Source organism: Pyrus communis, chromosome 12 (assembly GCF_041283825.1).
Source record: "Pyrus communis isolate YQ-2024b chromosome 12, ASM4128382v1, whole genome shotgun sequence".
In the NCBI taxonomy this organism is placed as follows: Eukaryota; Viridiplantae; Streptophyta; class Magnoliopsida; order Rosales; family Rosaceae; genus Pyrus; species Pyrus communis.
In genome coordinates, this window is record NC_142576.1 from 1,883,412 (window position 1) to 1,897,731 (window position 14,320).

Sequence of the window (14,320 nt, forward strand, 5' to 3'; positions counted from 1 at the left end):
CGGAGCTTTGTCGAAAAAATCATCCTGACAAGTACACATACTTATAAGATAATTATTGATTTATTTTAAGAGAATTATCAACAGCAAAGTTCAAGCACACACCTATAAGAGAATTATCAACAAGCCCTGAATTGGCTTCAATCTTCTTACGGCCTGTGATGTTGGTGCAATGCAACTAATCAGGTATGACTCTTTAATTATTTTGGGTTGTCAATTTATTGCTATATTTTAGTTCCGTTTGTTCTTCATGGAGTTTGGAAATATATTCTTACTATTGGATGGTCTAAGTATTGGTTTGGTATTGAGGTGTTTTTATAAATGGTATAAAAAAAAGTTAAGCTCAAAAAAGTGTTTGGTAAACACTTAAAAACAGTTTATTTTCACAGTTTTAGGAGAAAAAAAAGCTGAAAACGTGAAGTAGAAAAAATGAGCTTATTCTCACAGCATAGCAGAAACAGTTTTTTTTTTCAAAGCACAGCAATACCAAACTAGCACTAAGGCGTGTGTGCAAATCCGATGCTCTTGAGAATGGAATCTATAAGAAACAAAGGAACAATAGCTTTTTGGAGTATCCCCTAACTTTTGAATACATGTTTTACGTTTATATGCCACGAAGATCTTGATTGTGAATCACTCAATGATTCGACTTCTGGTTGCATAAATTTAAGATTTCTAATATGATTTTCTGTCATCCTCCTCCTTACGCTAGAGTGTCTCAACCAACTGGATGGATTTGAGGCAACAAACACAATAAAATTACTTTAGAAAATGTGGATTCATTGATATCGAAACACTGACTTCTAAACATTTCGTTTAATTGACAGCCACCCTCTTCAAATGCACCTTATATAGGTTTTAATGCCCACAAATCGTGTTGATACACCAAGATTAATATTACTGGGATTAGATAATAAAAGCAAAATATGAGAACACACAAAAACGATAAGGAAGATGTTGTGGGTAAAAGTAAGATTAAAATTCATGGTATATCAGGTAATGTTGTGGGTAAAAGGTAAGAATAAAATTCATCGTATTTGAAAATTAGCATTTTTTATAAAGATATCATTATTTGGTAATGACACCATCACATTACAAGTAAACTTTATGTTTTTGTACTTAGATATTGTTAATCTTTTGTTTTAGATAAATGTATCAAAACATATCATCATTATTTGATCATGACAACTTGAAAAAATGTGACCTGTGCCCTGTAACTAAAAGTTAAAACAATTTTTGTTTATACATTATCAAACACATTTAAAAAAACATTAGAGGCACGTAGCGTCTATGATAAATAAAAAACGTTTTGCACGTACCAATGCGCATACAGAAAAACTAATATATATTTATGCCATCTGTATTATAATATGTGAATGCGATGTCTCACGGGTCTCGCCCTCATATCCTGTCACACAAGAAAAGTTCTTGATAAAAGTAGGCCACACTCAAGGGCCAAATTTTTCGGTAATCATTTTGTTTTTTTGTAACAATTTTGCAATAATCATTCCGTCTTTGATTACCTATGAAAAGTTATTTTATTTCTGCATTTTTGACAAGAAAACATCCTCCCTTCTCTCTTTGTCTCCAAAGATTTCCCAGTATAACAATTATTCAAGATAGTATATAACGTATCGTTATATAAATGGTGATATATATGTGTTAAAAAATTAATAACATAAAAAATAAAAATTTCTCACTACTTATATGAAAACACGTAATGTATTATTCGTGTTCTAATCACAATTAAAAATATCTCCTTGGTCTCAATAAAGTAAAGATCTTTTCCTGCCAATTCTTCTCATCACAGTACCTTTTCGTATTGTCTGCATTTGGCAATAACAGCGACACTCAGACTCACTGGTAAGAGCCGTAAGACCTTAGATCACCACATTCCCAAAGTTACACTTCCATTTTTGCCCGCCAATTACTTGTAATTCTCCTTTTTCTTCTTCTGGTCACGCACCGTTAACTGTGCAAAGTTACTGGTTTTGTCACTGACAGAGCTTCCCCTTCTTCCAAAACTGCGAACGTCACAGCGTCAGATGACCCATGTGGCCTGATAACAACCATAGCAATAAAGCAATGGACAAAACTCAGCTATTTGGGTCTGCCACTCAGACCCACATCGGGTACAATCTAGATTATCACCCAATAATTTCATTTCCGTATTTTTCTGCACCATAAAAATTTGCTGGAATTTGTTCACATTGCCTTTTGAGCATTTTTTTTTACCATATTTTGTTGCCAGTTATTGTTAAATTAGAGGAAAGTTCAGGACTTTAGGTGTTTTAGAGGCTATGTCTTCCCGTAAGCTATCTGGCTCGGCTTCAAATCTCAATTTTGTGCCCATTTTTTAGTGTGCCGGAAGGTTTGTGTTGTGCTAAATGCATGGTTGTTTCTGCTGGAGTGGTTTATGGGAATGTCCTGAATTCGGCGGTTTTTGTTCATTCTGTTAAGGACCTAAGGTGTTCCCCAAGTGCTGGTTTTTGTTGTGAGTTCCAAAGTTTCTGAATTCTGTGAGTTTTTGGGAAAAGGGTTTATAATCTTTTGCATGTTGCTTGAAGCCATGACATCAGTTATAGGCTTTCCGGGTCCGCATTTTTGTGTGTTGAGTTCGGAGAACAAGCTTCGGTTTCGAGTGCAGGTTAGGAGTTTAGATAGTAAGGATTCACCAGTGTTGTCATCAGAATCATTTGTTTCTAATGGTGCTTCCGTAATCGAGGAGAGGGAGGATAGTAGAGGGAATGGGAGTTTGAGGTTTAAAGTTAAGGAGGAGGAGAAGAGGGTGGAGGATGGTGGTGGTCTTGAAAGTTTGAAACCTTTGTACGATGATGGGTATGGGACTGTCACTGTAAAAGATTATTTTCATGCAAACAAGGAGACGATTAAGCCTGACGGCGGACCTCCCCGGTGGTTTTCTCCCATTGCGTGCGGGCGCCCATTAAACGATTCTCCAATTCTTTTGTTTTTGCCTGGTAATTGTTGGCGTGCCGCAGATGATAAATCATAAGTTGGTCTCTAATGTTGGCACTGTGATTTGCATTCAAAGGATATATCTCTATATGTAGAATAGCTAAACAACATAAATCTGCGTAAAACGTGGTTGTTTTGTCTTTCTTAATGGTTGAAGTTTTATAGTACAGACTGCTGCATAATCCTTTCGGTATTGTGCATATACAGGGCTGGATGGTACTGGCTGGGGCCTCATTTTGCACCACAAAGCTCTTGGGAAGTAAGTTTTTCGATTTATTTATTCGTTTTAGTTTACAAAATTTTGTTAGGATCTTGGGAAGGAAGATAACCATTATCTTCAATTTTAATAAACTGCGTTTTTCTTGGCGAAATGCCACTCAAATAAATGGTTGTTCTTGATAGAGAAATATGGTAGCGCTAAAAATCAGGTTCTTAGCTCTGAAATTGGAGGTAAACTATTTCTAGCAGCTTCTGATATATAATTCGTTGAAAAACGCAGGGCTTTTGAAGTTCGATGCCTGCATATTCCTGTTAATGATCGAACACCATTTGAAGGTCTTAATCTTGAAAATCTTTATATATGTATGAAGTATCATTTTTGTTTTTCTTTGCTTGATAAAATGTTGCTCTCAATCAATAATTTAGTTTGGTTTCATCTGTTAAGGGCTGGTGAAATTTGTCGTAGAAACTATCAGGCTTGAGCATGCTTCATGTCCAAACAAGCCAATTTACTTGGTAGGAGATTCCCTTGGAGGATGCCTGTCACTTGCCGTTGCTGCACATAATCCTACCATTGATTTAGTATTGATACTAGTCAATCCAGGTTGATTATAAATTGCACGGTTCAATTTTCTTCAACATGTATTTTTATTATGCTAACGGCGTGTATTCAACACACCAACTCAGTCTGACATTTTTGGTGTTTTTTATTTTAGCAACATCGGTTGAAAGGTCTCAGCTGCAACCTCTGTTCCCAATCTTGGAGGTTATGCCTGATGAATTACATTTTGTAGTTCCCTATCTACTTGGCTTTGTTATGGGTACGTGATTTGTTGCTCTGGAATCTAATGAACAAAAACGTTTATGGTGAAGTGAGATAAGTCATTTCTAATTTGGCCCTTGACTTTGCTTTCAATCCTGTCTCAATTAACTGTGTTACTTTGACATGTGGAATGCTTATTCTCTTGGGGTGCTGCCAATCCAGGATTACAACCTCCATTATCTCCCTTGACTAAAAAGAATCGTAGTAATGCTTTATTGTTGTCTTCTTGCAAGTCTGGTTCTGAAACTTGACTAGTTTGAGCCCGGCGTCGTAGCCAATGAGTTTTTTGTCTCAATTTTCTTACAGTCTGAAATGCTAATGTGAGTATTTAGACTATAGCTTATCACGGGAACAAATCTGGTCAATACGATCAGGAATTTCTAATTAGGAGCCCAGTAACGAAAATTGAATTTTACTATCAAATTGTTAATCTAGGAATGAAAAAGAATATGATACTTTATATTCGGAATTTGGTGAGGTCAATAAGATTATGTTTTTCAGTTCACAAGAAAAAACTCATTTTTGTTGGTTTCCTAGAGAATTGGGTTATTAGCTATGTCACATCCCGACCCGGGCTCCACCACATCCCGGGCTCAACTTCACCGTAGCACGATATTGTCCGCTTTGGGCCTCGGCCATGCCCTCACGGTTTTGTTTTTGGGAACTCACACGAGAATTTGTCCGCTTTGGGCCTCGGCCATGCCCTCACGGTTTTGTTTCTGGGAACTTACACGAGAACTTCCTAGTGGGTCATCCATCATTGGATTGCTTTCGCGCGAACTCGCTTAACTTCGGAGTTCTGATGAACTCCGAAGCCAGTAAGCTTCCAAAAGGCCTTGTGCTATATGGAGCTGGGCATGTACATATAAGGCATAGGGGATCCACTCCCCTGGACGATGTGGAATCTAACAAGCTATTAGGATCATGTATTAATAGGTTTTATGGTTTGAAATATAAGCTTCTGGATTTTTGAACTAAATAATTGTTTTAGAAGGTTTGGAAGCAGTTGTAAAAAACTTTTGGATCTTAGTTTTCCTGGAAAGTTCCGTGAGCGTGTCATGGTCAGAAACAACTGTTTGCAGTTTCAAGTCCGTATGTTTTCCAATGCCAAATACAAGAACTCTGATGTCACTACGTAAACTTCATTCCACCAGGTGATCCAACAAAAATGGCGATGGTTAACATTAAAAATAGGCTTCCTCCCAGTTTAAAGTTAACACAATTGTCTCGCAACCTGACTGATTTGCTACCATATCTCTCTGTAAGAAGTGCTTTCAATTCCTTTTCTTGAGCTTCATTGAAATGTCTACAGGTGTGGATTCTATCTTATTTTCAATATTTACTTATATCATTTCCATCTCAGTCTTTGGCTGATATTGTACCGAGGGACACTCTTCTTTGGAAGCTGAAGCTGCTCAAATCAGCTGCTGCTTATGCAAATTCCCGTCTCCATGCTGTTAAAGCTGAAGTGCTAGTGTTGGCTAGGTTAATATTCACTATACCTATTGTGGTTCTCTCTCACTCGCAATAAAAAATGATTATTGTAAAGTTGTGTATATATTTTATTTTTATTCTTTTTTCAGTGGCAAAGATTATATGGTTCCAAGTCGAAATGAAGCAGAACGACTAGCACGTTCGTTACAGAATTGTACAGTACGACACTTCAATGACAATGGACATACTCTATTACTAGTAAGTTAAAATATGTCTGTATATTACTAGTCTGGTGCGATGCTACTGAATTTTCTGTAAGCTGTCATCGTTGATAACAAGTTTAACGACGTGTTTAGCATACATTGTGGAATCGATGCCCTTAATGATTTTGTTTAAACTGCATGGACGTAAGTATGCAACACGTTGGACTGATCATGGTGAATTCTATCTTTTAAGTTAGCTTCAATTCGTCTGTTGGATAATAACATTAACTTTAAATTAATAACCAAGGTGCATTTCTAGATATGATTTTAGTAAACAGTTTTATTTCATTTCTTGAATATTGTTGAATCTGTTCTTTGAACTCAACATCCTTGTATTAATTCCCAAGTCGGATAAAATCTCTGGTTAAAGAATAAAGATTTGAGTTTTGGCTTGAAGAACTCTCTCGGGATATCAATTGCACATTTGACAATGGACACTAGACACTATTTCTGTGACAACAATTTTGTTTGCTTTGATGCAAATTTCGCTATACTTTGCTGTTCCTGTGTAATATAAGCTTTACTTTTCGGGTGCCATTGACTTGTGAAGACGCTAATGTGATTGAATGTGCTCTACTGTCATGTTAAAAGGAAGATGGCGTTAATTTGATGTCAGTTATAAAAGGCACTTACAAATACCGTCGTTCAAGGAAGCATGATTATGTCTCAGATTTTCTTCCTCCTAGTATGTGGGAATTTAAAAATGCATCTGATAAACAATTCAGGTAAGTCAGTTCAACACTTCCACTTTTCTTTTATTTGTTAGTTTCGTCTTCTGTGATGCAGATTTCCAGGCATGTTAGTTCCAAAATGTACTTGTAGTATAGATACATCATGTTGGGTTTCACTTGCACCTAACCTGAACCCCGCTAAGTTGCATCCATTAACATATTTATTGGTTTGGGGCCAGAGCTGATACTGAAATACATGAATGTCAGATTATTAAGCCTAGCTACTGCTTCCGTAATGCTCTCAACGTTGGAAGATGGGAAAATAGTGAGAGGTCTTGCTGGAGTTCCTAATGAAGGACCTGTCTTACTTGTTGGTTATCACAATTTATTGGGATTGGAACTGAATTCTTTAGTTGAAGAATTTTTAAGAGAGAAGAGCATAATCGTTAGGGGAGTAGCACATCCAGAGCTGTTTTGGGGGAAGAACGGGACCTCGGCCCAACTTGACTTTCTCAAACTATTCGGTGCAGTACCTGTCACAGCAAAAAACCTTTTCAAATTGCTTAAAACAAAATCACATGTTCTGCTTTATCCTGGTGGTGCACGTGAGGCTCTCCATAAGAAGGTGCGCGCCAGGTTCCTCATTTCATCTTAAACCAATTTTCCATTGGCTTAAGAATGTTAATTTTTGTTTTGATCCGGCATTTTGCATGTTTTAAATGTGTGTGCAATGGATTTTACACACACACTTCATCTTGTTGGTAATTCATCTGTTATGGTTTTGGTTTCCCATGCCTATATGGTGTTTCTATATTTGGCAGGGTGAAGAATACAAGTTATTCTGGCCTGACCAACCGGAATTTGTGAGAATGGCTGCATGCTTTGGGGCCACAATTGTACCATTTGCGGCTGTAGGAGAAGATGACATACTAGAAGTAAGCTTGTGTTACTGTTCTTCCCAAAAGTTTTCTTAGCAAGATATGGGCCTCTTTCTCATAGCGTACAATAAGTTTATGAAATCTTGATCATCTATAGTTTTTAATACGTACGTTATTTTCCCCCGATACCACTCTTTATTCTTTTCGGAAAACAGATAACGTTACAATACCATGCCTTCTTTTTACTTCTGAGCTAAATCTTCGGTTAAAATTATATTTTGGTTCTTATATTGGATCCGGCAGTTGGTTCTTGACTACAATGACCTAATGAATATACCAGTGGTGAGTGACTATCTCAAAGACGCTAATCGCGATGCTATAAAACTAAGGTAATTATTCTCCGTGTTATTGTTTGTGTGTTCTCCCAACTCTAATCTTTAATGGTCGCACATGGTTAAACAGAATTTGAATGTTCTCTGGTTTTGTAGGGATGAGTCAAGTGGGGAGGTTGCCAACACACAACTCTTTTTTCCAGGGGTTGTACCGAAGATACCAGGACGGTATTACTATTTGTTTGGGAAGCCCATAGAAACAAAGGGAAAGAAAGAGATCCTGAAAGACAAAGAAAACGCGAACGAATTGTACTTGCAGATACAATCTGACATTGAAAACAGTTTAGCATACTTAATTAAGAAGCGGGAGGAGGATCCTTATAGGAATATTTTTGACAGAACAGCATATCGGGTAGCGTATTCCTCTGTAGAGGAAGTTCCAACGTTTGAGCCTTGAAAATTTGATTTTGTTGGATATGTTCTTGTTTGTGGTGTATAATTATTTTTCCATGGAAGAGGTTTGTGTACTCCACTAGTTAATACAAGGTTCACATTCGTCCAAAGAAAACCATCTTTCTGTCTTTCTGCTCTTGATCTTGCGCCGCAAGTAAACTTGAAATCCGAGTCTGAAACTCCAACAAGAAACCTGAGGAATTTGATGAGTGATGTTACCGGCGGAGTTCATAAATCGTGTGACCTACAAGTTCGTACAGGTTTAGTGACCAACAAGTTCTGCCGAGGTGAAAAATCAGTCCCATAATCGAAGATTGTTTGAGAAATTTGGGATGGAATTTTGGCATATGGAATTTGCAGTACCATGCTAGGCTTCTGTGTGAGATCGAAGATAGGGATTTACATACAACCGGAACACTAAAATAGCACCATTCTAAGGCTATCAAACGCCACCATGTGCGCTACCTTGCCCACATCCACACGACATTGTGTGATTGGCTTCAGATTTTGTCATTTTAACGTTTGGATTGCATGTAAGTTCTTGTCCGTACGGAAACATTGGCTATTTTTCTTTTTTGAGTGTCATTGTCATATTTGTATTCCCAACATGAAATGAAAGTGCTGAATAATATCTTTAAAGGATGTAAAGTAGTTGTCTCTTTTTCCATGTTCTCCTAACAAAAACTTTATCGTAGACTTAAAAATGAGGGAAGAAAGTTGGTTGCCTTTGGAACTCAGAACATGATTCTTCAGATATTTTGATAACGCAGAGAATCTGCATTTGGGCAAAAGCGGTAAGCTTTGATCTTGATGTTTCTCTTCAGGAGAAGAGTTTTAAGGTCAAAAGTTCCAACTTTCGAGTGTGATGATATCGAGAGAAACTTACATGTAACTAAGACGCAAATGTGTCAACATTTCAAGTCTGACGCGTGTTACCATGTGTTTTCAACTTGTCTAAATCGTGTTGTGTGATTAGTTTGAATTTGTCACATTGGTGTCCCCGAAACGTGTAAGTTCTTATTGGTGATATGGATTGCCAACTAAGTGTTTCTATACCCCTCTCTCAAGGGAAGTTAATGGGGATAACAACTTGGGGATCCACAGAATATGGATTCTTGGAAGTGTTTGTTCAATAGATATGTATACATACATGTATCTACACACACACACACACACACAGACGCTTCAACAATCCAATATGTATCTATATATATACACATGTTTCAACAATCCAATATGTATCTATATATATATAATATTCAACAATCCAAGTAATCAGAAAAAAAATGTCATACCGCTACTTCCATACTTGGAGCAATGACCAGCTACGGTTAGGGAGCAGGCTACATCAGAGGAAGCAGTGGGCTAGGTGTTGAGAATGAATCTCACATTGATAAGAGACTTGCATGTGCTTACAAATAGATAGGCCACTTTCTATATTGCCAATTGGTTTTATGGTGGAACTTTGACTTTTTTCATAGTATCAGAGCAAGTTGTCTCACATATTAAGCTCAATTGCCACACGTGCTCCACTCACCCGAGTTGTGTTCTCAACATGTTACGAACAAACACTTCTCCCGTTACAATTTTGTAAGGGAACCTCAACTTTTTTTACTAAAACCGTACGCCAACTAGTGGGGCCAAACAAGGTATGTTGTCGACGCGGATGAGTTTCGACCTATCATCGTTGATGCTGACAGAACTTGAAGAACAATCATTGCTGGCGCACAACCTGGGAGGTACTTTATAAAACATGAGACGATCATTACTGACACGCCCCGACCCCGATATTCCCCGAATACCAGGATAGACACGTGCTGGCCGACACCCGAGGGTGACAAAAGCCATTTATTGAGTGCAAATGCTGAAAACAAGAGATATATAAGGCTTATAAATATAAAAGAATAATTAATATTTAAATAAGGACCGTGTTCAGAGCACACCTCTAATCTATAACACTAACATAAAATAATATAAAATTGAATGAAACGAAGGAGTGGGTCCTACACCGAGAGGACTCGAAGATGCCGATGCTGAAGTGCCTGGACGTCGGGATTGTATGCCTCGATTCTAAGTCCTGAAAGGGGGCGCAAAACAAACATGAGTGGACCAAGTTGATATATATAAAATAAAACAGTTAACAACATACTAAACCCTAGGTTTTATGAAAACACATATATAATTATAAACATAGGTTTTCCGAAACCTAGCATGTCGTGCAATATCTGAAATCATAACTTGTATATATAATAATCACTAGTGACTGTCCGATATAACTTTCCAGGCCCCATGCCGGCTCCTCGTCTCTGAGCAGACAATCAGAGGAAAACACACTCCAGGCCCTATGCCAACACCAAACCGTCGCCTGGGACGGACCAGATCTATCCCTACGTCCCGTAGCGGAAAGGACCACTAGGTAAGTACAAAACTAGTGAACATACATATATTGAAAATCAACTTCATAGTATAAAATCATGCATCATCTATACTATAAAGAGGTGTTCTAAACATGTTCTAAATATCATATCGTCATCCATCAGATATTCTATAAGAACATGGGTTATAGGAAAAATAGTAGTAATTCAAACTAGCCTCAGTAAGCATGTTATCTCGTAAAACGTTTCATAAAACATAATCATCAAATCATGCTTTTCATGTATGCATTTATACTATCAAAACATGCATTTTTAGAAGGGGTCCACTCACAGTACTTCGCCGTCGAAAAGCCACGCCATCTAGCGAAGAAGGAAACGCCACAAATAAACGCCCCTAAGCACATAAATGGTACATTCAGTCAAACTCTACTCAAACGACTGAATTTGGGAAAACGGACATTGGAAACGGGTTCAGGACGCCGAAATTAGCCTATGAGGGGTCCCGCACGAAAACCCAAAAAGTCAATGGTCAAAGTCAAATTTGACCGTTGACGTCAAAGTCAACGCTGACCGTTGACCGGGTCCGGATCAACAGGTCAAACGGGTCTGGGCCTGGATCCGGATTGGGTTAAAGGGTTTGGACTTGGGTTGGATCCGGGTTTGGGCTTAAGGGTTTGAGTCTAATGGGTTTAGGGTTAATGGGCCGAAGGCCCTAAAGGAAACGGCCAAAGGCCATTAAATTAACAAAACAAAATAAAATAAATAAAAAGGTTGGGTTGGGCTGCCCAGGGTTTTGGGCTTGGCAGGAAAGGCCCAAAGGCCTTGGGTTTGGTGGTTCACCGGATTCCAAGGAGGGAGAAGGCCGAATTTCGGCCGGAGAATTCCCAAGCTCCGATGGAGCTCAAAACTCAACCAAAACATGTCATTCAATATACCAAATTGAAGCCCCGAAGGTAAGGAATCGAAATATACCCTTGGTTCCCGTCATCGTGGCTGGAGTTGGCCGGAAAACAGCCTGGAAGCCACGGGTGTCTGCCGGAAACTGGGTAAGATTCAAATGAGTATAACTTCTTCAATAATCAATGAAATTGGCTGAAACAAAAAGGAAAGTTGTAGTACTCAGCGAGACGAAGAGATTAATACCTTGCATGCCGGCCAAATCACCGTGGTTCGGCCGGAAATTTCCTCGAAAAGGGCGGTGCTCGTCGGAAAACTGGGGAAGTGTCTCCGAGGTGGTTTCTTCATGGTTTGACGTCCAAAACACAACCACAGGGTTAGAAAAGAACTATAGGTGTGGGCATGGGTGTGTGTGTGTGTGTTCTTGTCGGAGAAAAGAGCACCGAGAGGGGGGGAAAGGAGAGAGCACGGGTAGAGAAGAGAGAGTGAGGGAGAAGAGAGACTTTTCAGAAAAAAAAATAAAAGAAAAGGGAAAGGGAAAGGAACCGGGAACAAAACAGGGGGTGGGCCCCTTGGGCTCACCAATTAAGGCTCAAAAACAATTTTAAAAAGGAAAGTATCCCCCAAACTTAGTGAAAATACAAAAATACTCATTTTCTTCCGTAAATTCCGGGACGGATTGTTACAATTACTGAACATGTTAGACCCACCTTTGTTAACTTCATACTGATGAAATATCTTCACTCGAATGTATCTATGAGAAAAGAAGATATTAAATATCCTAATTTTATTCCAACTAATACTGATGTTTTTTGATAAAATTCCACTTCAACTAATACCAATGTTTTTTTGATAAAACTCTATACTTGACGGATTGTGCCACCGACAACAACTGGCGTAATAGGCCGTCAAGCCCTCCATGACAGGACTTGAGCCGGCGAGAACTTATGTCGGCTACCTTAATCAAAGTGATACAATGGGTTGCACGTTTAGAATGACAACTATGATTACTACACGCACAAAGCAAACATAACAGTGGTGCCATGGGAGCCAGCAGTTAACGTGATAGCGAATGGTAGTGGCCACGGCACTAAGCCAAATTCGTGGCTCACTAATGGTAGCAGGGACGGAGTTACAAATTTCTTTTAATGGGGGCATCCTAACAATTAACTAAGAAAATTTTATTATAGTGTGGCTTATACTCAATATGATAATAGGAATGCTTTCAAATGATGATGTATCATAATTTTATGTTGCAAAAATTTCAGTATAGTAGTGGAAAGTGGAAAAGTGGTGAGAAAAATATTAATACATGATAGGCGGAAGATGAGTTTTTCAATTTGAATGACAAAGTAAGAGCACTTTTACTTATATAATATTTGATATGGAGTGTAAGTGGTATGAAAGTATGTTGGATATTAGATACATATATTTTCTTCGGAGATAACGTGTGTATATGACATAACTCTAGTCTACAACTTAACAAACGAATTACTTGAGTGGGGGCACTAGAAGTGATTTCTGCACATTATTTTTCTCCTTCTATGCACCCGTTTATTTCTAAAATGCGGAAATCATTTCCCTTATTGAAGATCCTACACACCAACAAATATATGAGTTTGTAACTACACCTCTACTGATGACATATTTCCAAACCAGTCTGCATCAATGCACAACCTTCCTTGTGTACATGCTCACTGCCACCCCGATCAATACGCTTATCTCCCCAAAGAATTTCACTCTCAAAGAGAGCATCACATGGTGGCTGAAATGTCAAGAAACTGAGCTCCTAACCTAACACGAAATCAACCCCAGAACTGAAGATTATTCAAGAAGTGCTCGATGGAATTTGGCATACAGATTTTGCTGGGCCAAGTTGGCACTCCTGTGAGTGAAGGAACGGTTTCTAGACTCAAGTTAGCATTCCTGGATATGAAGTGAAGGAATAAGATTCGACAGAAAGTTTGAGTGCATCTGGAATTCAGAACAGAAGGAATACGATTTGGTTAATGGAGGTCTCAATCCGTTGTATGAGCAGAACACGATTCTTCAACCTTTCTAAAAAGGCGCATAATTCTATACTCGACAGAAAGTTTTGGTAACTGCATATGTTTTTTTGATTTCTCACATTTCAGTTGGAATCACTCACTGCAGCAGTCAATCAAACTATGCTCCCACAATTATTGATATTTCTTCTTTTAATTAATGAAACCGAATGGTCACGCAACTTATCTTGTAACTCAAGTTACCCTAGTCTTAACAGAAGAAAATATTTCGGTCAAGGGAAGGGAAGATGGTGGAGGTCGAAATCCATGGATTGGCAGGAATATGATTCTTTCAACTGTTTTTGCAGTTGAAGAACCTGAAGGGAATCTTAAAATGCATCGGAAAAGAAGAAGCATATGTGATATAAAGGTAAAAAGAATTGTACCTTCTATATAAACAAGGTGAAGCTTCAAATGTTGCAGGTGAGAAAGAAGGCGTAGAGATCCAAGTAAATCATATAGTTTAAAACTTCGGGCTAAACAGGCTAAACAATGGTACGCTTTGAAACGGCATGCCCTAAAGCGGTTTCCTCTGATGGCAAGGGGGGATCACCGCACACCAGTCATGAGCGCCGCATCCCTGCTCGTGATGAAATACAAAGAGTCATTCGTCAAATAAGAAGAGATGATGAGTACCTCTTTAGAGATGATGAGTACCGCCACGTCATCGTTGATCCTGATGGAGGACGAAGAACAGTCATTGGTTACGCTTTCTCGTAAACAGGCTATGAATTATCAACGAGCTGCGGACAAAAATACGAGTTGAATACATCTCACATACAAATTTATAGTGTTGATGAACCCACCCTATTGCCTTATCTTCCCACCCGCTTTTTAATAAATTTGATGTATGGCGTTTCTTTGGCCTTTTTCATCCGTTGGATCGGTATAGCATAGCCATTCCATCTGTCTGTGTTTTCTGCTTCTGTTTGGTTTCATCATGAAGTGTACTCTTTG

The 14,320-nt window shown here is 38.5% G+C and overlaps 1 protein-coding gene across 2 annotated transcripts; it reads left to right on the top strand.

The window, feature by feature from the left end:
* The first annotated feature begins 2,023 nt into the window (after positions 1-2,023).
* On the top strand, positions 2,024-8,161 carry LOC137744886 (phytyl ester synthase 1, chloroplastic). 2 transcript variants are annotated; one of them, XM_068484697.2, is made up of 13 exons: positions 2,024-2,975; positions 3,181-3,232; positions 3,473-3,528; positions 3,638-3,796; positions 3,909-4,013; positions 5,170-5,276; positions 5,379-5,500; positions 5,599-5,707; positions 6,304-6,437; positions 6,651-7,008; positions 7,205-7,318; positions 7,565-7,650; positions 7,750-8,161. In XM_068484697.2, the coding sequence occupies exons 1-13, from the start codon at positions 2,552-2,554 to the stop codon at positions 8,048-8,050; spliced, it is 2,127 nt and encodes a 708-aa protein (XP_068340798.2). In that variant the 5' UTR covers positions 2,024-2,551; the 3' UTR covers positions 8,051-8,161. The 2 variants fall into 2 exon arrangements, with proteins under 2 accessions (XP_068340798.2, XP_088537189.1); XM_088681063.1 differs by lacking the exon at positions 3,909-4,013 and having other exon boundaries at positions 2,160-2,975.
* Positions 8,162-14,320: the final 6,159 nt, after the last annotated feature.

Excerpts from the sequence above, each read along its gene's own strand:
- LOC137744886 (XM_068484697.2), top strand. The coding sequence starts at position 2,552 with ATGTTGCTTGAAGCCATGACATCAGTTATAGGCTTTCCGGGTCCGCAT. Across the intron at positions 4,014-5,169 it reads TCTACTTGGCTTTGTTATGG|GTGATCCAACAAAAATGGCG; the intron begins GTACGTGATTTG and ends TCATTCCACCAG. Across the intron at positions 5,708-6,303 it reads ATGGACATACTCTATTACTA|GAAGATGGCGTTAATTTGAT; the intron begins GTAAGTTAAAAT and ends TCATGTTAAAAG.